We start from the raw sequence: 22770 nt of genomic DNA, 5'->3' as shown, positions 1-22770 counted from the left end.
ATAACAATAGGAGAGGTAGTTCGATAGTGGTAAATTAAGAGTCATAGGAGTGACCCTAATCAGGTTAGACTTTAAAGAAAGAGAAGCACCTTTATATCTCTCGTGTACAGGCCTGACTGCGTTAAGAACTGTTCGGTGTGTGTTCTGAAGTGCAGAAACCCCTGTGATGCTCAGCACTTGCTGAGCTCCTTGGGTTCAAGAATTCAGCCCTGCAAGTGCAAAGGCTTCCAGGAGAAATAAGTCAAACTGCAGATTTGGACAGGGTGCCTTGAAAAAATGATTTTGAATCTTCGTTCTCTCTGCAACAAAGTTTTAGCCTATGTAGGGTTGGTAACCTTTCATTTTTGGTCCCTGTGGGAATCTGACAACTCCCATGCAAGCATGGAAACAGTCTTGTGTATAAAAGCGATGACAAGTAATTCGCGTCTGATGGTTTATCAGGACAGCACAGCCTGAGCCAGATTCTGTCCTGAGCTGTATCCCAGTGAGGAGCATGATGTACCAGAAGCAAAGCAGGCCATGCAAATGAGAAATAACTATGTATACCCTGTGTATTCATATGCACATTAAGGGAACTGGTTCTGGACATGTAATTAAAACTACAGTTAGTAAGTAACGTGTACAGAGATATGGGTTTTAAAGGAGAATCCAGCTGTCTAAAAAAATAATACATATACAAACAGCCTATCAAGCAGTGTTAGTTTTGTTTCTCACATGTGGCTGACTCACTATTTCTTAGATATGTGCTGGTGTGAAAAATAGTCGAGTTTATTTTGCACGGGAACAAGGTTGCAACTGGTCTTTTTCTTTGTTAGGAAAGAAAAAAAAAAAAAAAAAAAAAAAAAAAGACTGAAAAAGTTGGGCTTGGGCTTGCCTCCTTTTTGCAACCGACAGGGACACCTACAGGAAGACAAAATTAACACATTGGCATATTGGGTGTTTTCTGCTTTATTTGTTCACAGCTTGAGCCTATTACCTAATAGAGACACAAGAAAATGGCCCATCTGTTTGCAGTGGGCAAATGTGTGAGTACTGCTCTCTGGGGCTGCATGGGAGAAGGGTTGCTTTTCAAGAATGTATTTACTTTACTCTCTGTTTTCTCAACGGTGTGTATAACTCAATACTAAAAGGCTAATTTGTTTAAGAAAACCAAACCTGACTTCTTCAGTTAATTGCTCCCAGAAAAGCTGTAGGTATTGCGCGAGTTGTGTGCGCTTTGCTGAGCGCTCTGGAGTGGCCTCAGCTCGGCTGCCGGCTGGGAGGCAGAACAGCCAGCTCCATCGCGGCAAAATCCCTGCTCCTGGCCTGCTCGCTCAGCTTGGGCTGCAGCTCCTGGAAATCAGGGCTGCGTAAGGAGGGGGAGAGAGATGAAAGTCTGCCTATCAAGGAATGGGGATGAGGCATCTGGGAGGGAAAGGCTGCTCAGGGGCACGCAAGATTTGAGATATGATTAATGCTCTGGCAGCACGTTAACGAGAACAGGGTTTGGCAACTCGGAGGAAATGCCTCTGTGTTCGCTTGCAGCCAGCCTCAAGCAGGAATATGAGCCTAGGCTCGCGTGAAAGCGAATCCAAGCTTTTGCATGGACACGAATGGCAACAGGATGGCACAAATCCTGCGGGGCCCTTTCCATGGAGCTGGGTCTGCCTTGTAGCTCCTTTTTTCGGCAGAGGGACAGGGGACGTTTTGGTAAACAGCAGCACCGTGAAAAACCTGCAGCGATCATCGCTGCTTCTCCCCAGCTCCTTGGCCTCTCAGGCTTTTTAAACAATTTTTACAAACTCCCAGAGTCAAAGCCAGTGACAACAGAGGTAGCCTTTACTTCTCTGCAGTCTGCAGGGACAGAACTGCTTGAAGGTATTAGCTATGCTAAGCCTCTTAAATAACTATTAAACACATAAAACTCTTAAATGCACGCAAATCCTGTGTAACAAATGGCAAACAATAAGGAAAAGCTGATCAACCATTACACAGCAATTTAATCTACGCAATTTGCATAATTTTGTCTAACAGAAGGAGGCTATAGTAGAACTGCTTTCTGAAGAAAGGCAGAAACGTTGTACAAAACAGGTAAACAATCGGGGATGAGGATTTTGCAAGTTCTCGACAAATTCTTGGCTCCCGGACAAAGGGAGTGTGATGTAATTGCAAGGGATGTGATGTAGATGGGCTGAAAGAGATAAAAGAAGAGTTGTGGGCATGAAAAAAAAAAAAAAAAAAAAAAAAAAGTTTTGCAATCAAATTGGGGAATTCAGGACAAAGGTTGAATGTGTACCTTTAACTCTGTCCCCCTGTATCATTTCAGTAGCCTCCCGTGTCTGCATCCTGCGCCAGGGATGCGGTGCTGTGCTGTGACAGGCACATCGTGGCTACCTTCACCATTTGTGCATGTGTTGTACCTTTGGGATCGGGGAGATCAAAGAGCAGCCACTTCTGAGCAGCCTCCCGTACAGATGGCCACACGGCAAACGAGCCACGGGCACCGGGACTCGGGGCCAGCTCCCCAGAATAGCCTGCACCTTCACAGTCTGTAAGGTGGGCTCACACTTGTAGAAATATGCCTAGCATGTTGTGGAATCCATAACGCTAATCTTAACTCTAAGCACGCAGAGATCTCAGGGACAGGAGCTGTGCAGCTTACTCCGAAGTAGGTAACTGGGGGCCTGCTTGTCACTACAGAGCCACCTGCTTAGGTACAGCCCCTGCACCCTGTGAATTTACACCGGGAGCTCATTAACAACTTAGTGCTGGGCTGCAAAGCAGCTTTTTTTTTTTTCTTCTCGGGATTGTCCTCTGTTATGTTCCCAGCAATCTGGTGGCCATCAACACCTTGCTGATAAACTGGAAATTTTCACCTTCTTCCATCCTCACCTCTCAAACGACCCATGAAAGAGCCTTAGAGATCAAAGAAATCCTCTTCCAGCCTCATCCTTCTGACAGAGGGACTGATGGGATTTAGCACCCATGTGGGAATGGCATTGGTAACTGGGCAGTGGTAGGGGTGGAAAATGAGGCAGGGGGTGTGGGGGTGGAAGAGCCCAGAAGATGAATTACCTGGGGAGGAGGTGCATACTGAATTGTGGTCACCATGGCAAGTGTGAGAAGGCAGAAGAGAAATGACTTCCTCTGCCCCAAATAAAGATCAAGGCACATTTGCATTCAAAGGGGTTGGGTTTTGCACGTATCCCATCTCTTCAGTCACTTTCTTTTAACTGGAAATCCTCACTAATTAATTGTCCTGCAAATTCTGCTCCTGCACATCATATATCTGAAGGGCTCGCTTCTTTCTCCAGTGCTGACTGTGCTCTTTCACCTTGCATTTTTGCTGCAAAAGACAAATAAAAACCAAAAGGACTTAGCCCAGGGGATTCTATGAGATTTTTAAAAGATCCTGCAACTTTTTAAGTATTGACCTACTTGTAGAGATAACCCAACAAACTGTCAAATAAGAGCTATCCGTTATTTATGCTATTGTTGCAGCAGTTTTAGGCTTTATATTGAAATCACGTTCGCAGACACAGCAACCTGGGGAGTTTTCACAGCACCTTAGGCAGACTGAAGTGGAGCTGACGAATAATCAGTGATGGAACAGCTGTTATCCAGAGATAACAGAGGACTTCAGGCTGCAGATGTGCATGGGGTCAAGGGAGACAATGTTGTGCATGGAAAAGTCATACAATGGAGTCCTGTGTATTTTCTTCAGATGTGAAGAACAAAGAAGCAATGACCTTTTGTCTGTTGCTGTCACTCCCCGCTTCACCATTAAGGTAGTTTTCTCTTTTCTTTTTTTTTAAGGGGAGGTTTCTTGAAATAGACCCCTGTCAGTCATGCCCTGAAAACGATGAGCCCATCCGTGAGCAGAATCCTTTTTAGAAGTTTACATACTCCGAATATCAAAATACAGTTAGTTTAACACGGAGCTTGGGATACCTGTGATTTTAATGCATCTATTTCAAAACAGTGGTAAATAGCAGTGTGCAAGAATAGGGCTAGCAAAGAGCGACAGATCTTTTTGTGCATCCTCCTGGTATCGGGTAGTCCATGATTTAAGGATTTCCGAGTTGAGGCTGTGGCCATGTGTTGGTGTTGAACTGCATTTACGGGATCTAGACTTGCCCACGCCAGTACAAAAACCATGCCTGGCTCCTGAGCAGGGTTTGAAAGCTGCTGCCGTACAACCAGTGGTGAGAGAAATATCTTCACTGGGGGACCAAAAGCAGCAGTGCAGGAGCTCCTGCTGTGCCCTGGCACACAGGCTTTCACCTGATCTCCTGTGTGGTGGATCAGTAATCACAGATCTGTGCCTCATCCTCCGGCACGCGCCGCGCTCGCCCCAGCCATGGGCAGGTCCCGGGTGAACTCTTCCCATGCCAGAGTAAGGCAGGGCAAAGTCAGCGTGCCTCGCCCGAGGCTGAGGATAAACCTCTCTCTTCCTGCTGGCAGAAGCACAGCTTTGGGAAAACTCAAGCCCCCGGCGCAGAGCCTGGTGCCAGCCGCGTGCCTGGGCACAGGGCGCTGCCGCCCGCAGCTCTCCCTGCCCAAACATCTCCGCCGGGGCTGGCCACGTGGCAGGCTTGGCTGTGGGTCCTTCTCCCACACCCTGCTACGGGGCCGTCACTTATTCCTCACCTAAGAGCCATAATGAGCTGATTATGGGATTTTGTTTTACCACTGGGATTATTTTTAAGGAAGCTGAGTGCTCACAGGTCATTTCCCCCACTAGGCAGGAGGGGTACACGTACTCTTTCTGGAGTATGCCCTGCATTCAGTAGAGAGTTGTGTTGGTTTGGGTTGAGAAATGTGAGTGAGAGCGCACAGCAGTTACGTTCCCAGCCCAGCTTGTTGTTTTTTATGGTTCCCATCCCCAACAGAGGACAATGGCTTCTGTAGCTCAGGATCCATGGGAAGCTGGTGTTTGACAATACACTCCCAACACGTCTGGTTTGTTTTTCTGTTTAGGTTTTTATTTTACTGTTGAAATTAGGAGTTTACATTTTAGCTTTTTTTTTTTTTTTTTTTTTTTTAATTGCTTTCCCCCCTCCTCCACACTTTATTCTTTTGGCACAGAGCTGCCACTTACCAGCTGTTCACAATTCCTTCACCCCGTCTGCTTTTCAGTACAAGATTACCACGACATACACTCAAAGGACATTTTCTTCCTTGCAGGAGGTCCCTGCTTCCCATGCCCACTGAATACATTTAACGAAAATACTTTTCTCTCTCTTTCATACCTTGGAGGAAAGTTTTTATATCCGTACTCCTCACATGACTCAGATTGGCCAATCTGTCACCCTTTAATTGCCTGAGTTTGATTTCTTGACTGCTTTTAGATCCCAGGACTACTGATTTCCCCCTCTCCTTGGTAGAGCGAGTTCACCCACAAAGTGAGTACTCAATAATTATTTTTCAACAAAAAGTTCATTCATCAACTCATAAATCTGGTCTCCTCTCCCCTGCCTTTTCCATTTTGTTGTGTGTAATTGGATTATTTTTCTAGGCTGAAATTTGACCAGAAAAATAAGTGCATTGCCACATACCAACAAATGCTAGCCGAAAGAAGCAAACTGGCATGTCACTGTGTCACTGTGTCACTGTGAAGCAATCGGTTGCACTCCCTGGTAGATGTCATCTGCTAAAGGGAGAGCAAGGAGCCATGGTTTGGGATCGAGGGCTGCGAGGTGCAGAGCCTGGGAACTTACACTGTTGCTAATGGGAGAAAGAGGCTGCTGAGCTCTTCTCAGGAATGTACTGCTTTCATTTCTAATTGAGTTATTTGTTCACTTGTTGAAGAACTCATCTCTTAGGGCAGTGACTCCCACAGACAATAACAGTGGCCTCACGCAGCCACCAGGGAATTCATTGCAGCCACAAGACAAAAACTTGCTCTGATTGTTCAGTTCTGTTTTGACTTAGTCTGTCAAAACTGCGGCCACCATGAATTTACTGTGATGGCACGTGTCACAGCTGCTTGTCTGGGAGACGCTGGTTAGTCCTGTCTCTTTTTTGGGCCCTTGGAGCAGGAGTTCTCAAGCTGCAGCCTGAGAGACCACATCGAGTAGTCTGCAGAGCTATAACATTGCACATTGATGTTGTCTTTCTACCTTGTTAGTTAAAAGCCGTTTGAAGAAGGGGTGTCATAGACTGCAGGAAAGATCCGGGTGCTCTGTGGCTCCAGAGAAAATGGGGACCATCAAACCCACAGGTCAGGTCTGCTGTCAGCACGTCACTGCCAGTCTTGATTCCCAGATCACCCAGAGCCTTCTGCTGAACATGTACCTGTCCCTGGCCTCTGTCTTCCAGGGCCATCTTTGTCCATTGAGCAACCTCATGGCCATCAAACAAACCCCCAAAACCATGGATACTGCTGACTCAGGTACATTCGCCCTAGCCCTCTGCACATGTCCTGCACAGATCATGCACACACCCCTGAACTGTCTCTCTGGATACTGAAAGGGCTCACAAAAGGCCAGAAAGATCAAACTCTCCTTCTAAAACAAAGTAATTCATAAGCTAGCCTTGGACATCTCCTTACCCAAGCTTCACTAGTCCTGCATTTTTTCTGGTCTAGGGAGTTATCATCTTCTGCAAAGCTACAGGCAGTCTCACACAGCTTCCCACTGGGAAAGAGACCCAAGCCCTGGAGCAGTCTGCTTCCCACCCATGCTCTTGACCTACTGAGGTTGCTTCTGGCCATTCTCGGTCAGCAGTTCCTCACCTGCAGCCTCCCCTGGATGCTGCTGCTCTGCCCAAACTGCAGTCTTTCGTAAGAGGTATTTCTGACTGACTGCTTGGTCATGTCTCAGGAATTTCAGGAGTCCCTTATTTACCTTTTGCAAGCAGTTCTCATCAACAGCAAATCAATACCTTCTTATCTTGTGGTTAGGATATTACTAATATTTGTCCATAGTCAATATTTTTCCTTAAAGCTAAAACATTCAAGTTTTTTTTTTCTCTCTTTTTGGTTATTCTTTGCAAGCTTTGAACTATGTGCAATTAGTATCCGAAGCCATAAAACTAATACTATAAAGCTGGGCTTTCGGGGGGAGGGTGCAGAAACAAGTCGTTTAGATGATACGTTGATAAATAATAATAATAATAAAAGTTGATCATTTACAGGAGAAAAAAGTGTTTCATACAAGAGACAGCATCCTCATAAAAAGTTTTATGGTAAGGGACCAGTATAGTACGTTGTGCGGTGAAACAGGGCAGGTTGTGTCCCTTCCTTCCTACCAGAGCAATCTGCTCCTGGTTGTCCCTGCACAATGATTCCTTCAGAAGCTGGGTAAGGACCAAAGGGGCAGAAAAGAAAGGCAGTACAAGTAATGGATACGTGTATGTCTTTTGTGTGACGTTTTGCAACTTTGTCTTTGGAAATCAGAAGCATTTGAGAAGTTCAATTTTCTCCTTGTCTAGCAGCAGTGAAAGAGGTCAGCTCAGCATGCCCCTCTCCCAGTTTATATCCCTACCCCCCAACAAATAGGTTTTAGTAAAATGAAGCTGGTTTGAAGCACCTGTGTGATATTCCCTAAAATGCCATCAAGACCCTGTGTCTTCCATGGCCAGTCACTCCTGAGACTGCTACGTGGCCCTTTTTTGTGGGATGCTGCGGGCTGGCATTTGACAGGTGAGCACACCTAGTGCCAAGCACAAGGGAGAGGCACGGGCACTGCTCCTGAGCTGATCCCGTGTCCTTTGCCCCTCTGGGTGAGTTCAGAGTGGAGCAGCAGTGTTTGGTGCTTCAGCAGCACAGCAGATGTGCTCGGCAGTGTTTCCAAGGACTGTCACCATCTTCTTGAGCGTGTCACCGCCCTGTCCTTCTCCCCTCCCTCTCCTCGACCCCTCAGTGGTGCCTCCTCCGCCACCCCCCTGCTCAATCCAATCCAACAGCACAGTCTGCATTTTCCATATCTACTTTTTTTTCTTCTTCTTCTTCTCCCCCCCTCTTTTGTCTTCTGGTAACAGCGTTTGGCATTTCCCGGACAGCCCGTACCCCATAAGGCCTTAGTGTCTGAATGCGAGAACGGCTTGAGCGTTGCCTGCTGCGACTGAAGAAGAACTTGAGTGAAAATAATCCTCTCTTTTGTTCCGCTTGGGTTGCTTTTTGTTTGCCTGACAGATGTTCGGCCCCTGTGCGTGCGCGCGGAGCGGCTCCTGCTCTGCGCGGCCGGGCCCTCTGATCCGCCAGCCCATTGATTTCTGCACCTCGGCCCGCTGCTCCCCGGCCCTTACAGATGCGCTCTTCCACACACAGGCCGGGCGACCCTCTGTGTGAGGGGGGACGGGGAGGGACGGCCTCTCCCTTTTTACCACTGTGGTGACAAATCCAGGCGAGTTTGGGGCAAGCATCACACCGCAGTGCTGTGTTCTGAGGTGCCGTGACATGGCGTCGTGCAGGGGTGTGAGGGAAAAGCTGCAGGGGCACTACACTGTGCCCGTATTATTTCAAGTTCATAATTAAGTCACTCAAATGATGAGTGTGAGGAGTGAAGCCTTGAGACATGTGGCACTCGTTATGCCCAGATCAGCCCCGTGCAGCCTGCCATCAGGAGGGTGCTGGGTGTGCGCACTGCAGGCAGCCCCCTGCTGTGTGTGGCTTGGGGCTCATGTCGTGCCCACAGAGTGCTCTCGAGCGCTTTGGCCTCCCCCCCACAGCCTGACATATGCCTGCGCAGGTCTGAGCTGCCTCCAGATCTAGAGCTGTGGGTGGGTTGTTGAAGGCAAGGTGTTTGTTTTGCCATACTCAGCTGTTTACCTCGGGTAAACCTGTGCTACACAGAAAATGGTGGATGCGCACGCTGCCCACCCAGCTCTGGGTAGCAGCACCTCTTTGCCTGTGTCTGTAATGCAGTTTCAGAGTGGACATGCTGCTGAGCACAGAGCTGCATCTCCTTTCTTTGGGACCAGAATCATGTCCACGCTGTGCACGACCCACCTCACCTCGCTTCACCATCCCGCAGAGCTGAGGTGTGCATTTGTGGGCAGCCCCAGGTGCCTGTCTCCCCCTGCCAGCCCCTACATGTCCGCACCTACAGCAAGCTCCAGCTGCTGTGCTTCTGGTCTGTACCGTGCTGCCCAGCCTTATTGCCTGTCCCTGAAGTGTATCCCATAACGCAGCACATGTCAGAGCTTCCAGAACGATGACTGTGCTGTGGCATGGAGAGGGACAGCCCTGACACTACGAGGCTGTCATCTAACACTGCGGTAGCTGCGCATGGGTTTATTGAAAACTTAGCTAGCTACGTGTTAATGACCTGTTGCTTGACAGGATATTTTCCCCTGCAGAAACAAATACAGACACGTTCCTGGTGCTACAGAGTTCATCCGTGCTCTTCCTGAAGGCTCTGTGCCTGCAATAGCAGGGGCAGCTTGGTCTGGGCTTGTTACGGCAGCACTCCCACTGACGTGCGGCCGTCTGCTGTATCCCCCTGAGAGGCTGGCAGACCTGGCAGCAAAGCTTCGCCTGGCACAAAGGGATTTATCCTGACACGGAAAGCAGGCAGGGAGGGAAACCAGCCTGCAGGCTGTGGTGGCCTGTGTCACAGCTCCAGCTGCATGCAGTATGGCTGCTGGTGCTGGGAGCGAAGCTGCAGTGCGGTGTCTCCAGCCCTCAGCGAGGGCATTGCACCCACAGCTCACCACAACAGGGCTCAGGTAGAGCTGGTGGCAGGGGGGTGTCTGTGAACGTCTTCTTGGAACAACCCCTAGCAGTAGGGTGGGCAGAGAGACCTGGACAGCATCTGCAGCAGCAGAGCAGATGTTCCACAGAGCCGCCTTGAGCGGCTTCTGCCTGTCAGCAGCATTGGAAAGGTCTCCTACCTCTTAGCCTCAGCTCTTAGCTTCAGCTCAGGCCTTGAGGTTTCCTTCTCTGATGTGCACATCATGCAGTTCAAGTGGGATGCGTGTCTGGTTCTTTAATCCAGGGAAAATAACATTGAAAAGCCGCTGTGGTACCAGTGGCCAGCAACTTACATTCCCCTCTTTGTTAGTTTTGGACCCTCCTTGACACATACGTAAAAATGAGCAAAAGGGGCTCATTTGGAAAGAAGAGTTTTGTAAAATGCCCTCTGGCTTGACAAGCAAGCTTTACTGAGCCTACTGGACTTTGTGCTTAGCCTCTCTTTTGGTCACCAGCTGAGGACTGTAACTGCTGTGACTTCCTCAATGCATGTTCCGAAAAGCGAGTTTTGTCCTGGGAGTGTCACCCAAACACTGTTAGTTGCCATGTGGCTCAGAGAAGTTTAAGATGTTGGGTTCAACTTGCTAACAAGCGATTTTTTTGCTAAGCATTCAGAGATTACCCAAGGACTATGGGGACGGTCAGCCTCAGTGCAAGCCAGGAAGGGCAGGAGGTGCTTTATGAACAATTCCCAGTTCAAGGATGGAGAAGAAATTCCAAAATCTAGGTTTATCGATCCTCTGAAGTTGGTAGTGATAAAAGCCTTTCTTTGGTTGTTGTGTACGAAATGCCTTAAGGGTGTGGATCAGTGAATGCAGCCCTGTGCATCCATGAGTATCTGTGGGACAATATATCATACTTCCTGCCATAACCAGTTTTGTACATGGATATTTTTGCAAAGGCTATGCTATAACTCCCTGTAGGCAGCATTAGATGAATACCATGGGATGTATCTAAGCAGTTATATCCCATAGATGGTACCTGAAATCCAGGCTGTGTCCGTGCTGAGTGGTAGCGAGGGACATCAGCATCAGAACTAATTCCCTTTGACTCGTCTTGTTTCTGTCGTGACGCTCGCGGCCCTTCTCCTTGCTCTGCACAGCCTCTGGGTGATGTTGTTGTTTGCAGAGCTGTGTGCGAGCTATTCTGTGACTTTTCTTTTAAAGTACTTCTTTGAAATTCTCCTGCTTCTGTAATGGGGTTTGAGCTCAGTTGCGTCACTGTTGTGATGGTCTGTCAAGCCATCTAATTGGGTTGTCTCATTAAACCACACAATCAGTGCTTACAAGGCAGCGATCCTGTAGCCCAACACTGCAGCTAGAGCCACGCTGGCTCCCGTTGCCTGCATGTGGGTCGGGACGTGATGCAGAGGCTGAGGGCAGCGTGCTTCTCCGTGGACTCACCCAGCAGCTTCTGAGGTGACACTTGCATCAATCAGGCCATTTCCAAACTGACGTGCCCTGCAGTGAGACCAGCTGGAGCAGTTCAGTTAAAATCAGCAAACAGGTGGCTTTGGGACTGCAGTTCGGAGTGAATGCTGCTACTGGGATCTCAGACTGGGTGATGGCTTCCAGCACCGTAGCTAAATTTAACTGGGAGCATGAACGGGAGCGCAGAGCTCCCGGTCTGTGCACAGACCGACAATGAGGGCAGCTTTCCTGCCAACACCAATTGTAAACCAAACAGAGGGTTTAAACTGCCCAAAGCCTCTATGAAATGCTTGTGCAGGAGCTTGGTGGGTTAAATTAGGCATTTGAATGCCCGTGCATAGGTGCTGTTTTGGTCACTGTGACTTCCCAGCTGCTCAGGGAAGAGCATCTTGGCTTTGTGGTGCTTCTCTAAGTCTGGTGAAGTGCTCCTGTGACAGAGTCGTGTCCTAGCAGAGGTGAAGGTTACCACAGCCCCTGACGTTAAAGGTTGCATAGCCAAACAACATACATTTGATCGTTTAGGTGGAACGGCCTGTGCTGAACCAACAGCCTGTCTACCTGAGGCTGTAAGCTCACTAGCTCCGTGCTAAGGGCCTGGAGAAATGGGGGTAGAAATGGGCCATCGCCTTCCTGTGGAAATGCTTCAGCTGTGACCAAGTGAGTGCTGAAACAGGCTGGGGCCAGGAGACACTGGCTGCCCTGGTGATGTTTTTGGGGATTTAAGGAACATAAGATGAACAGTGCTATGCACCAGTCTAACAAATTGTGCAGTCCAGGCTGAGCCACACATCCGACCAGTCTTTCCGTGAGCTTGTGTGAACTCTGTTCAGCATCACCGAGCTTGCAGCAGTTAACAGGCTGCAGACAGCAAGGCTCTCCTTTCCCCCACCTCACGCAGTGCCTCCCGATGCTGTATGAGAAAAATCTAAAAGTGCCACCATTGAAATCTTCTCATTTGGTTGCACTGTTAAAGAGCAGTTGGATGTAAAAGCCTCGCTAGGTATCAGCTGAAAACGCTTTGCATCACCCTTTACAATGCTTTTACTTTGGATTTTGTGGGTTAGCTCAGGGTGAGCCCTTCCCTTGGCTTTCGCAAAAGGACATAAAACCCCAGACTTTGTGGCTTGTTTCAAATCAGAGAATGAAAACACACTGCATAGCTCTTCCAAAGACAAATTATCTTTCATTTTTTAAAAATCCCATCTAATTGTCATTAATCAAGCCATCCCCTGCGCTAATAAGATGGAGGCGGGGAATGGAATGCCGCCCCGGCTCAGGCAGCTGTTGAGCATGTCAACCAGTTTCAAAACGCTTGGCAGAAGTTGTAAATGCAGTTCTAATGAGATCGACTTGTCTGCAACTAGCAAACAAATACCAGCCGCACCAAACTGTTTGTTTGCTGTGGGACTTAATGGAGATTGTGTTAACCATTCCGCAGTCAAGGGGAGATGTCAAGAAAAGTTCAGATCAAGCGCAAGGCAGTGACACTGGAATGCAGCGTTCTCCAAAATGGTTGCTTGTACAAAACCTAAGAAAAAGCTCCCCGCTCTTCTTTTATTTTCCTAACCCTCCCCACAGCCATCAGGCCTCTGAACTTTCTGCAGGCTCGGTGCATGACGCTCTCCGCAGAGGCTGCAGAAGCAAGCTGCAAACAGAAACAGGCGGCGTGAGGACGGGCTCCTGGCAGGGGACACGCTCCCGAGGCACCCTGCAGCATCCCCACCTCCCAGGAATGGCTCCATCAGCGGTCCAGGTGGTCGTGGAGAGGAGAGGCGGCATTTGGCTGATCCACCCTGGGTCTCACACACAAGAGCAGAGCAATGAGAGCTCAGTAAGCAGCTCGGTGAGCCGCCAGACCTGACTGGTGAGCTGGTTACAGCCCTTTTGCACAAGTCCTGGTTAAACGTGGCATCGGTCCAGAGGAGCTGTGACCCTGCTGGGCTAAGCCACCTCGTCTGGTGCGCCCTGGGTAAATCAGCACAGCAGTGACTGCTTGGACTAGAACCAAGGAGGTCACCAAACCCCTGTGGCTGGAGAAAGCTAAGCAGAAATACCTACGTTTCAGAGGTGTCAGCCAAACAAACACTACACCAAGAGCGAAGCATCTATAATGCTGCAGTACAACTCCCAGTCCTCTACACCTTGTTTCTCTTCTTCAGCAAGAATGAGAATCGTGCTTCGCTCCTCTCTTAGGGTTCTTTGGCGAAAGAGCAAAGCACCAGCTGCATTTTGGATGCCATGCTTATCCCCTTGCTAATATCCCTTTAATTTGTCTTGTGCCAGAAAAATTAATTATTGCAGGCCACAGCAAAGTTGAGCAGCTTGACAGAGTCCATCCCTACCCTCACTTGAGCCTCCAAAATGAACAGCGAAGTTGAACTCTGCCAGCAACTGTTCGGAACAGGGCCAAGAACAATCTAACAGGAAAGATACTGAGGATTTTTTTGTTTGTTTTTCTGTTAAACCATGTTTTTGTAATTACGAAGACTTTGTTGAGATTGCTTAGAAAAGGAAGTGCACATAAAATGGTCCATACAATTAAACTAACTACATATTAGAGTTGAAAGAATATAAGGCTGGTCTCACTGTGTTGCACCCACACAGACAAAACCCCTCCTCAAAAGGAATTTGTCCTGAGAAGGCAGTTCTGGAGACAAATCTTGGTTAACTTCAGGCCTATGTGCCACATTGTCTGTTTTACAACTGCCCCAGTTGGCCTAAAAGCAAAGGACATTCATATTAAACAAAAGCTGACTGAAAGAAAGAATTTGAAAGCTGTCACTCCCAAATCCTTTTCAGTCAAAAGTTGGTTCCTGACTGCAGATCAGGAGCCCCGAACAGGGCAGCAGCTACTGTATGCTCTTAAAACGATCTTCCACTAGCCTCGGGAGAAACATCGGGAAAAAACATTATTTTGCTCAGATTCGTATGAATGCTTTTTTTCATCATTCCCTACTTGCTCCTGCCACTTCTCCCCAAGCTTAGGTTTGTAAAATCCAGAGTCACTCAGCAGAGCACTTGGAAAGCCTACTTCTTCTTGGTTTCCAGTTTGGATAATTCTGCGGTATCAAAAAAAAAAAGTTTTTCCAAGTGTGGGAAACTACAGCGTTGCCCCGTAAGCATATAAATAGTGGAAAGGGGCGAGTTGCAGTAGGATCGCTTCAGACTGCTGTACTTCAAATCGTGTTTTATAACTCCCATATCACTGTTTTTCCCCATGAAACAGCAGTAACATAGAAGCAGCCCCGCTCCTGCCTCCCCCCTCACAGAGCCATGTGGTGTTGCAGACATCTCTCTGTAAAAAGGAGAAATGTCTTCATGGAGTGAGAGAGCCCAGTGCTTGAATCATAAAATGTTGTTTTACAGAACAATCTTGAGATCACCTTAATAAAAGGAAATTCAACTTATCCTCCACGCAGCAGTGACACAGCGAACTAGCTCTAGAAGCATGGATGCAGTATATATGCCCTGTCAAGCACTTTCACTTTCCATAATAACAAGCCCCCTCCCCTGTACACAAAATGGATTTGCCACATAAACAATCCTGCTGAAAACATGTGTCTAAAATAAAGCAGGGTCTACTTCCTTACAAACCTAGTCGTCAGGGCTGATTCTGACCTTGCGCCGTCCCTTATATAAGCAACAGTGTGCTGCCATTTGGCTGGGATCAAAATAAAGCCTCCCATCCCCTCAATAAACACTACTGCGAAGCATGTTACAGTGGGAAACGAGTGAAGTCTGCATGACTATTTTTACCCACCCCGTGTGTAACGGTGGCCAGGCCTGCTAGAGCAGCTAACTATTGCCATCTGAAGGACTGGGTTAGTACTGCTCCAGACCAAGGAGCTTGCTGTCGCGGCTTTGTGCACTTGCTCTTCTTTTGCCATGTCACTTGCAAGCACTCAATCAAGGTGGTTAAAAGTGCTCGTGCCAAGATTAACCAAATTCTGCAGCACAGCTGGCTTTTGAAATAAACGTGTAACTTAATACTAAGAAAGGGTATTGCAAGACAAACACTTCTTCTCCCTTCTCTTCCATCAAAGTCTAAGAGAGACATCTCATCCCTAGCCAAGTAGAACTGCCAATGCCAGAGCTCTGCTTCTAGGAACTGTAAGTGGTATTCTTCTATTTATTCTTCTTCTTATTTTATTCTTCTATTTGTTTTGCCTAGCTGTACCTCCACAGTGTACTATCCTGGGCAGTTTTGTAACTAGATAGTGCTCACAGTACTTCATAAAGCATTAATTGACATTGTAGACAGTGCAACACGGCTACTGACCTGATTTATATACACAAAGTACCAGCACAAAACTAAGGAGGGTTGTGAAAAGTCAGGGTATTCCTGAAAAAAATGGCATTGGTATTTCATGTCCAACAAGCCTGTGTAAAAGCTTTCATCCCCTGTTGGTTCTTCAACCAGACGTACTCCACAGGAGAACTGAGAAGGACACAAAATGGCCATCTCGTCTGCACCAGTGCTCCAGCTGGACAGCACTGGTGCCCAGTAGCAAGAAAATTTGCATCCCCGGTACCTGCTGTATCTCCCCTCTGACCTGAACACTCAAATCACCTGGCGTTCCTCCTGAAACAACTTACCGAGACAAGCCTAGACACCTCGAACTAGAACACGTAATTCTTTACGTCTGTTGGACGCGCATTTAGTTTTCATATAAACTTCACCTTTGAATATACGAGCATCCAAATTCGAAATCAGTCTTTTAAATTGAATCACTGCAACTCTCCTACACATTTGGCATCTATCACGAACATTAAATTCATTCAGGTACAAATTAGATCCTTGTTTGTTGCCTTTCCTTAGTAACTGTTTAGATCTTGCATATTGGAAACAGAGCTGTCCAAAAGGCAGGCACGCCAACTTGTTAGCGTGAGCTGCTTACCACTGCAACTTTAGTACTATCCAGTCTCACTGGAGTCCAGCAATTGTGCAAAACTAACATTTTTTCATGAGACACTTTAGCAAATCAGCATGGAATTGGTATCAAAGATAGCTGAGCTGAAGGTGCTTTAATTTAATTTATTGAAGTAACAGTGTGTATTTAGTTTAGCATTCCAGGTTTGTGTTTTAAGTAGATGCGAGGTTTTAGTTCTTGGAATTACTGCACAGTGTTCAATTTGCTCAGTGAGGCACAGCCTGTAGCTACTAAATCAATTCTACCACTGTGCCCGTTTAAGATGGCTTTTGCAAATAATCTTAAGCATCCCTGTAAGCTACTGGAATGTGCCTGGAAGTTCTGACTTGTGGGATCAAGTGACTTCAGCCCGGGATGCTGTGTCCCTTTACTGCTGCTGATCCCTCTGGGATGAGCTGTTCCCTCCTGACACGGCCCAACAGTGGCACCCAGTGGTCAAAGGGTTTCATGAGCAGTAGCAGCTTCCCAAAGTGTTCAAGTTGTCACTCACTGGATTTCCTAAACACATCCAGAGTCCTTTGAAACGCACCACGTGTTTCACTTGGTGTCAGTTACCTGCTCTTTGAACTGTCCAGAAAGCCTGAAACTACCATCATTGATGAAGACTAGCCAAAGCTAAAAAAAATTGCATGACACCCACAATGCTGCACCCAAGGCAGTCAGCCACCTTCAAACAAGCCACAAGCTTACTGCAGGCTCAAACAGAATTGTTTTTATAAAGATCAAGCATGGCACCTCAAGCAAAGAGATATTTTTTTTATATGTCCTTTTCTGAATGGGTAGAGACTGAATAAATTCCTGTACAAGAGATGATTCTGCACTTGATTACTCATCTCTGCTTTTCTGAAGGTCCTAGTACCCAAGCCAGATTCCCATGGATCTGACTGTCTATGCTTGATGCAATTTCCTGAGAATCAAGTTAATAGGACTGACAGCTTCACCCTCAACGTTAACAGGCTTCCAAGAATCTCCACACTAAGCTATTATCTATCAGAAGCCAGAAAAGGACGCTGCTTCCGTTTTGGACACCAACCAAATACAAATGTGGAGGTGAGTCAAGATGCTGAGTTCAGGACTAAACTTTGAAAAGTTCCATGTAACATTCTTCCCTCTTATGCAGATAAATTTGTTTCAGGCAACTCAGATTTATCATCTGTAAATAAATACAGAGAGGTCAGATGCCAGAACAGCACATCAGAAAGATAAACAAGAAGATGGGAAAAGTAAGCTATGAAGTACGGAGAAGACAGCAGGAACAAACACAACAAATGCTTTTCTCACTAAACCGAGGCTGAACAGAAAGCATCATCAGAAAAGCTGTCAATCTAATTTTAGCAAGTTCACAATCCTCCATGTTGTAGCATATGGGACTGCAAGAAGAGGATTAAATTGACAATGTAATTAGATCGATTAATAGATGAAGATGAGATGAACCAAATTGACTTAGACAAACACTTAATATCATCCTCGCCACAAATTGGGTTTCTAAAAAATCAACAAAAAACCCCCACACCAAAAACACCACTATCACTTCTACCAGACAGAAAATACTCGGCATTACAGTAGTCAAACTTCTTGAAAAAATTTAATAAGACAAACATCTTCATGATACAGTTAAGTTGTATTCCATAGATTACATGTTTGTATGTGAACTGTATTAGTCTTTCCGCAATTGGATGGTTTCCTCTTTAATTCCATCTTTTGTGACCACACAAATCTTAAGTGCATCACCAGTGTATACATCTCTCTCAGCAGCAGAAATAAAGACATCTTTAACCAGCTGCAAAGCCTTTTCCAGGGTCAGAGGTACATGCTCCACATTTTGCATGTTCTTGAAGCCAATCTAAGAAGAGATGAAAATGCTTTTTAAATGAAGTACATTCCATCTAGCACGAAAGCTGTTTCAATCTCTGCACTAGAACGAGCAGATTTAGACAACTTCAAAAGAAATGATTAGTCTATTTTAAAAACAGAGTTGGCAAAAGCAGTCCTCCATACAGTTTATAGCTGCGTGATCAGAACTTTACCTATGCTGATATTCATACGTAAGTAAACGGAAGCAGATCTAGTATAAAGCATAGCCTCTCCTACTAATATTCAGCATATGCAAGATACCGATCTGTTTGTTCAGAAACTTCTCACTGGGTTAGCAGCATCAGAACTGCACACAAGCCCTTTCTCCAGTCATTTCATAGTTAAAACATTTCTTAGAAGTAAGTTTTCCTAAATGCACCTAGAATTTAAAATAATAGCCCATAATAGAGCATGATCTGCCCCATTAAATATATTCTAGCCATTAAGTCAATGTTAGAATTGGAAGAGTCATTTACTATGCCTCAAATTCAGAAATGATAAATAACGCAACTTATGGTAGAAAATGTTTTATTCTCTCCAGTTAATGAAGCTCAAAACTGAAACAAAGCTTTTAGAGCTTTTTTTTGAGAAACTTTAATTGTTAAGGAAACTGGAAAGATGCTATTCCTTTCTTAGCTGAAAAAAACTAAGTGCTTAAAAAAGCAGTAAGCACTCTTAAGTTGTTTTGGCATCAGGCTCAACTGACTAACAATACCAGCACCAATATCTAAGAACAAAATGAGTAAAACGTGCTTTGGTATTTCTCTCATTCAATGATTAACAGCTTAAACTAAACATGAAGATACTCAACTCTTTTGACAGATATAATGTTAAGTTTCCAGCAGTTTTATGCAAGAACATTCTTAGAAAGTAGTGAATGACTTGTACACAACTTGAGAATCTCAAACAGGTATGTTAAGGTGTTAAAATGCATTATATAACCCAATTAATTCTATGATCTTAATTTAGAATTACTTCACGGTAAGTAATAGGCATATTTACATTATCCGACAAGGGAAAAAACAATCAGCTTCTACTGGAAGCCATTTCTCAATTAAAACACTGAACTATATTTTAAACAGAGAGAGCCCACTGTAGCTTATTAAAAACCTTAACAGAATCCAAAAGCAGCACTTCTGGACTTCTCCTGAGAGGGTGGAGGCACACAATTTGTAAATTTATTTTGGTAGGATTAATAATACCTGTAGTACATTTAAACCTTCTTTCAAAAGTAATCCTCCTCAAAAGTAAAACTACATTAATTTGAATGTCACAAATCTTCACCAAGATCATGAAAACCAAACACACTGAAATTATTTTACCTGGTTATCAAGCAAGGGCTGCAGCATGGCACTTGCTGATCCACCTGCTTTGAAAGTATCTCTCTGGTACGAGCCTACTGGATCAAAGCTATAGACTGCTCCCTTCCCTTAAAGAAAAAAAATACATAATCACAATCCAAAAAGATTCTCTGAAGCATCAGAGTTTCATGAGGACATACTGGTGAAAACACAGCACCTGGCCAGCCTCAAGGAAGTCCTTTACATTGCACTGTAGCTTCCACACAAAAGTCATTATTTTCATTAGGGATTAGTTAACATTTAAAAGTCTCTTTAGAGGAACCTCTCTGGAGTAGGTCTTCATATTTAAGAATCTCTACCACAACGAAAGGCATGAATAAAAATAAGTGCAGTTGTACTAGTAACATTTCCTTAGTCTCTTCAAGTCTTACCTTCCTCATCAAGTCCACCAATGATGTTGTAAACGTAGTAAGGGAAGAAACGTCGGGAGTACAGGATCGTGGACAGCATTGCTGCAATAGCCCCAGTAGTCATGGTCTTGTTATTGGAATGCTTGTACATCTGCAAATGGCACACCACATCCAAGACAAAAGTCACACACTAAATTTTATACTCAGTCAGGATTACTCTTTTGAAACCTCGTTAGAAGAGATTGAGGCTTAGCAAGATGATCAACTAGCAAGATGAGCAAAAACACACTGGTCTAACCGTAAAGTCTTATTACAGGCCAAAATTAATATTTCTGTGAGATTTTGCACAGAATAGATGTTGCCTCACAAACATTACCCTCTTCAGTGCTTCCATCCTTTAAATTTGTGATGTTACACTTGTACGAACACCGCAGTAATTTCACCGGACTGATCTTTCACTAGCAATGCAGCTACAACTGTGATACACACACTTGAGGACAAACAGCAAAAGCCGTATTTAAACACGTCATGGATCTCAAACGCAACACTAAGAATAGAAGTTTCTAAAAAGATTGAGATAGCTAGCTACCTTTAATCTTGCTTCAATGATTTTAGTAAGCGTCAGGCAGTCCCCATGGAAACCACTGCATCCAATGACCGTTCGTTCTGTTCTGTAAAACAAAGTTTTGTCGGGACTTTAATTCCCTATGAACTATATACACCACTTTCTTACACAGTAGATTATGAAAACATCAAATGTATTTCCAGTTTCTCCAACAAGATCAGAAACTGTTGTATAAAATGTAGTAACAGGTATTTCCTGCACCTAAAGGGAAACTGCAGCCTACATCTTGGGAAGGACTCATTCAGTGCAGGACCACACAGGTGTCATTCTTCAGCCTACTGACTTCCACAGCAACACTGACCAAAAAAAAAATGCTCAACTCCTTCACGCACCCCGAACCCTAGCTATTACCAAGTTCCATCGTATCAGACAAACCGGTTTTACTCCATCTGGCCAGGAAACTGCTTTAAGATTTTGAGATGGTTACATAACATTTACACTGTAGGTGGTTTTCTGTGTCAGCACAACAGAAGTTGTTTGGCTACAGAGATACTGTAGGTTAGCTCTTCGTTCAGTCCCAAAGCATTTTGTAAATGCTAACTACGGGAACACACACTTGAATTTTAAACTCTAACAGATCAGTGACAACCTACAAACACTGACATATATTTTATAGTATTAACACTCAGCAGTCACTTTCAAAATAAGTTCAAAATTGTCTCTCACTGTCACTAGAACTACCCAAATTCACCATGTGCTGCATACACATTGTGCCAAAGCAATTTCCACTTAGGCAGTAACAGAATCAAAGACACAGTACAAAGTTAGCCAGGAAAAACATCAGCTCATATGATTCTGTGTCATCGACAAAAAAATTGTTTATACAGCTGATGGCAGCCTACCAGATAAACACCTCCTACATTTAAAATACATATTGTTTATATTCTTTTGAAACCAAGAGGATGCTATCTAGGTGAGTCAAGATAAACATACAACAACCATGAAAAGTTGAAAAATGAATTATGGACAGGTTTACCTCTCTGAAAATAAACACCCTGTGAAGTGACAGACGGCTGACTAGAGGGACACAGTACAACAGACAGTGGTGGGCACACTCATGTCCCGGCAAAGCAGAACTAGTTACTACAGAACTACATTTTGCTACAGTTAAGACAAAAGTTCTTCTGATTATTGGGTCAGAAAAGCCCTAGCTTATATTACAAAGTCTGGTACCATGCTAAAAAGATTGTTATCAGCAAAATTCAACAACATGCAACAAGAAATCCAGCTGCATCTGGAGCAGCACATCGCAGCAAGAGTCACCATGATTCAGAAAATCAATTCTGTTACTATCCTTTTTTATTGAGAACTTGGCATAAAGAAAGCAGCAGATCATTTCAGGCAGGTGACATGCTCATCAATACGCATCGATCTTTCCTCCATTTCAGTTCTTACAAGGTATGGACTTACAGTTTGTAGCATTTGGGACTGTCTCGGCTGTGAATTGCATAACCTTCACTCAGTCGTGTGTCAGAGGCAACGATGCAAAAGTCTTCTCCAGCAATCGCCAACACCGTCCTTAAAAAAGAATGTTTGTATCATCATGACTTCTGTGACACAGCCTTTTTATATATATACATGTACATAGGTGGCAGATAAACAGACAAGAGCCCTCTACCCAGACTCAAGTTGTGTCAAGCATCTTATCAGATTCCTTAGTATGCTTCCCATTATGCATTTCCCTGCATATTACTCAGGATTGGAGTAAAGAAGACACGATGCACTAAGGAGAACATACATGATTCTCTATGTTGACTATAAAGCACAGGGAAACTTGGTAATATATAAAGCAAAAACTAGATGCAGTGAACTACAAATTGTAGATGTGCGGTAAGGAAAGATTCAATCTCCTGTAAGTGCTTGGATTTCCAAGCAAGAACATTCCAGCCACGTATCAAACACCAGTACTGCTTTAAATTACCTCTTGAATTAGTATTGCTCTTTCAGTTTGACATTATTTTATATTATTCATTTCCAAATAATAACTTTGTGATTGTCACACACATGCTACCATTAAGTAATAACCAAATGTCCTTTAAAAAGTGGTTGGATATTACGAAGAGCACATCTAAACAGCAGCACGCTGGCTCGGCCCTGCCACCTCAAGGCAGGAATCACCTGCCCGCAGCAGCTATGACCAAGCAGTTTCCAGACCTGTGACAGACCCAGAAGCAAACACCGCGGCCGTTAACGGCTGCACCGGGCGCTGTACAACCCGGCCCCGCGGGCAGGGCCCCGCCCGCACCGCCCCGTGAGGGCTGCGGGCCCCCGGGCGCGGCCGGGCCCCCTCACACACACACACACACACACACAGCGGCCCGGGCCCGGTGCGAGGACTCACCCTCCGTTGAAGGTGTAGGGCGAGAAGCGGTACTGCAGGGCAGCCCCCTGCGGGTCGAGCCCCGGCAGCATCCCGGCGGTGGCGGTGCCAGCAGCCAGCATCCCCCCGGCCCCCGGTACCGGCACCGGCACCACAGCGCTGCCGCCTCACGGCAAAATGGCGGCCGCAGCCCCCGGAAGCCCGGCCCCGCGGCCTCAGCGCT

General features: G+C 45.6%; 1 protein-coding gene and 1 long non-coding RNA gene across 2 annotated transcripts in view; one reads left to right on the top strand and one right to left on the bottom strand.

The window, feature by feature from the left end:
• Window positions 1–13629, top strand: part of LOC137853962 (uncharacterized) — a 28014-nt gene extending 14385 nt beyond the window's left edge. Inside the window, exon 4 of the long non-coding RNA XR_011094849.1 lies at window positions 12685–13629. This is a non-coding gene — a long non-coding RNA (uncharacterized lncRNA). The remainder of the gene's footprint in view (window positions 1–12684) is intronic.
• Window positions 13630–17603: 3974 nt separating this feature from the next.
• Window positions 17604–22770, bottom strand: PSMB1 (proteasome 20S subunit beta 1). Its single transcript, XM_068676842.1, has 6 exons — window positions 22569–22770; window positions 21638–21745; window positions 20192–20273; window positions 19624–19753; window positions 19214–19320; window positions 17604–17880 (listed from the first exon to the last, which is right to left on the bottom strand). The coding sequence occupies exons 1-6, from the start codon at window positions 22667–22669 to the stop codon at window positions 17695–17697; spliced, it is 714 nt and encodes a 237-aa protein (XP_068532943.1). The 5' UTR covers window positions 22670–22770; the 3' UTR covers window positions 17604–17694.

This window comes from Anas acuta, chromosome 3 (genome assembly GCF_963932015.1).
Source record: "Anas acuta chromosome 3, bAnaAcu1.1, whole genome shotgun sequence".
Taxonomy (NCBI): Eukaryota; Metazoa; Chordata; class Aves; order Anseriformes; family Anatidae; genus Anas; species Anas acuta.
The sequence above is the reverse complement of the archived record's forward strand: the minus strand, read 5'-3'. Positions and strand labels throughout refer to the sequence as shown.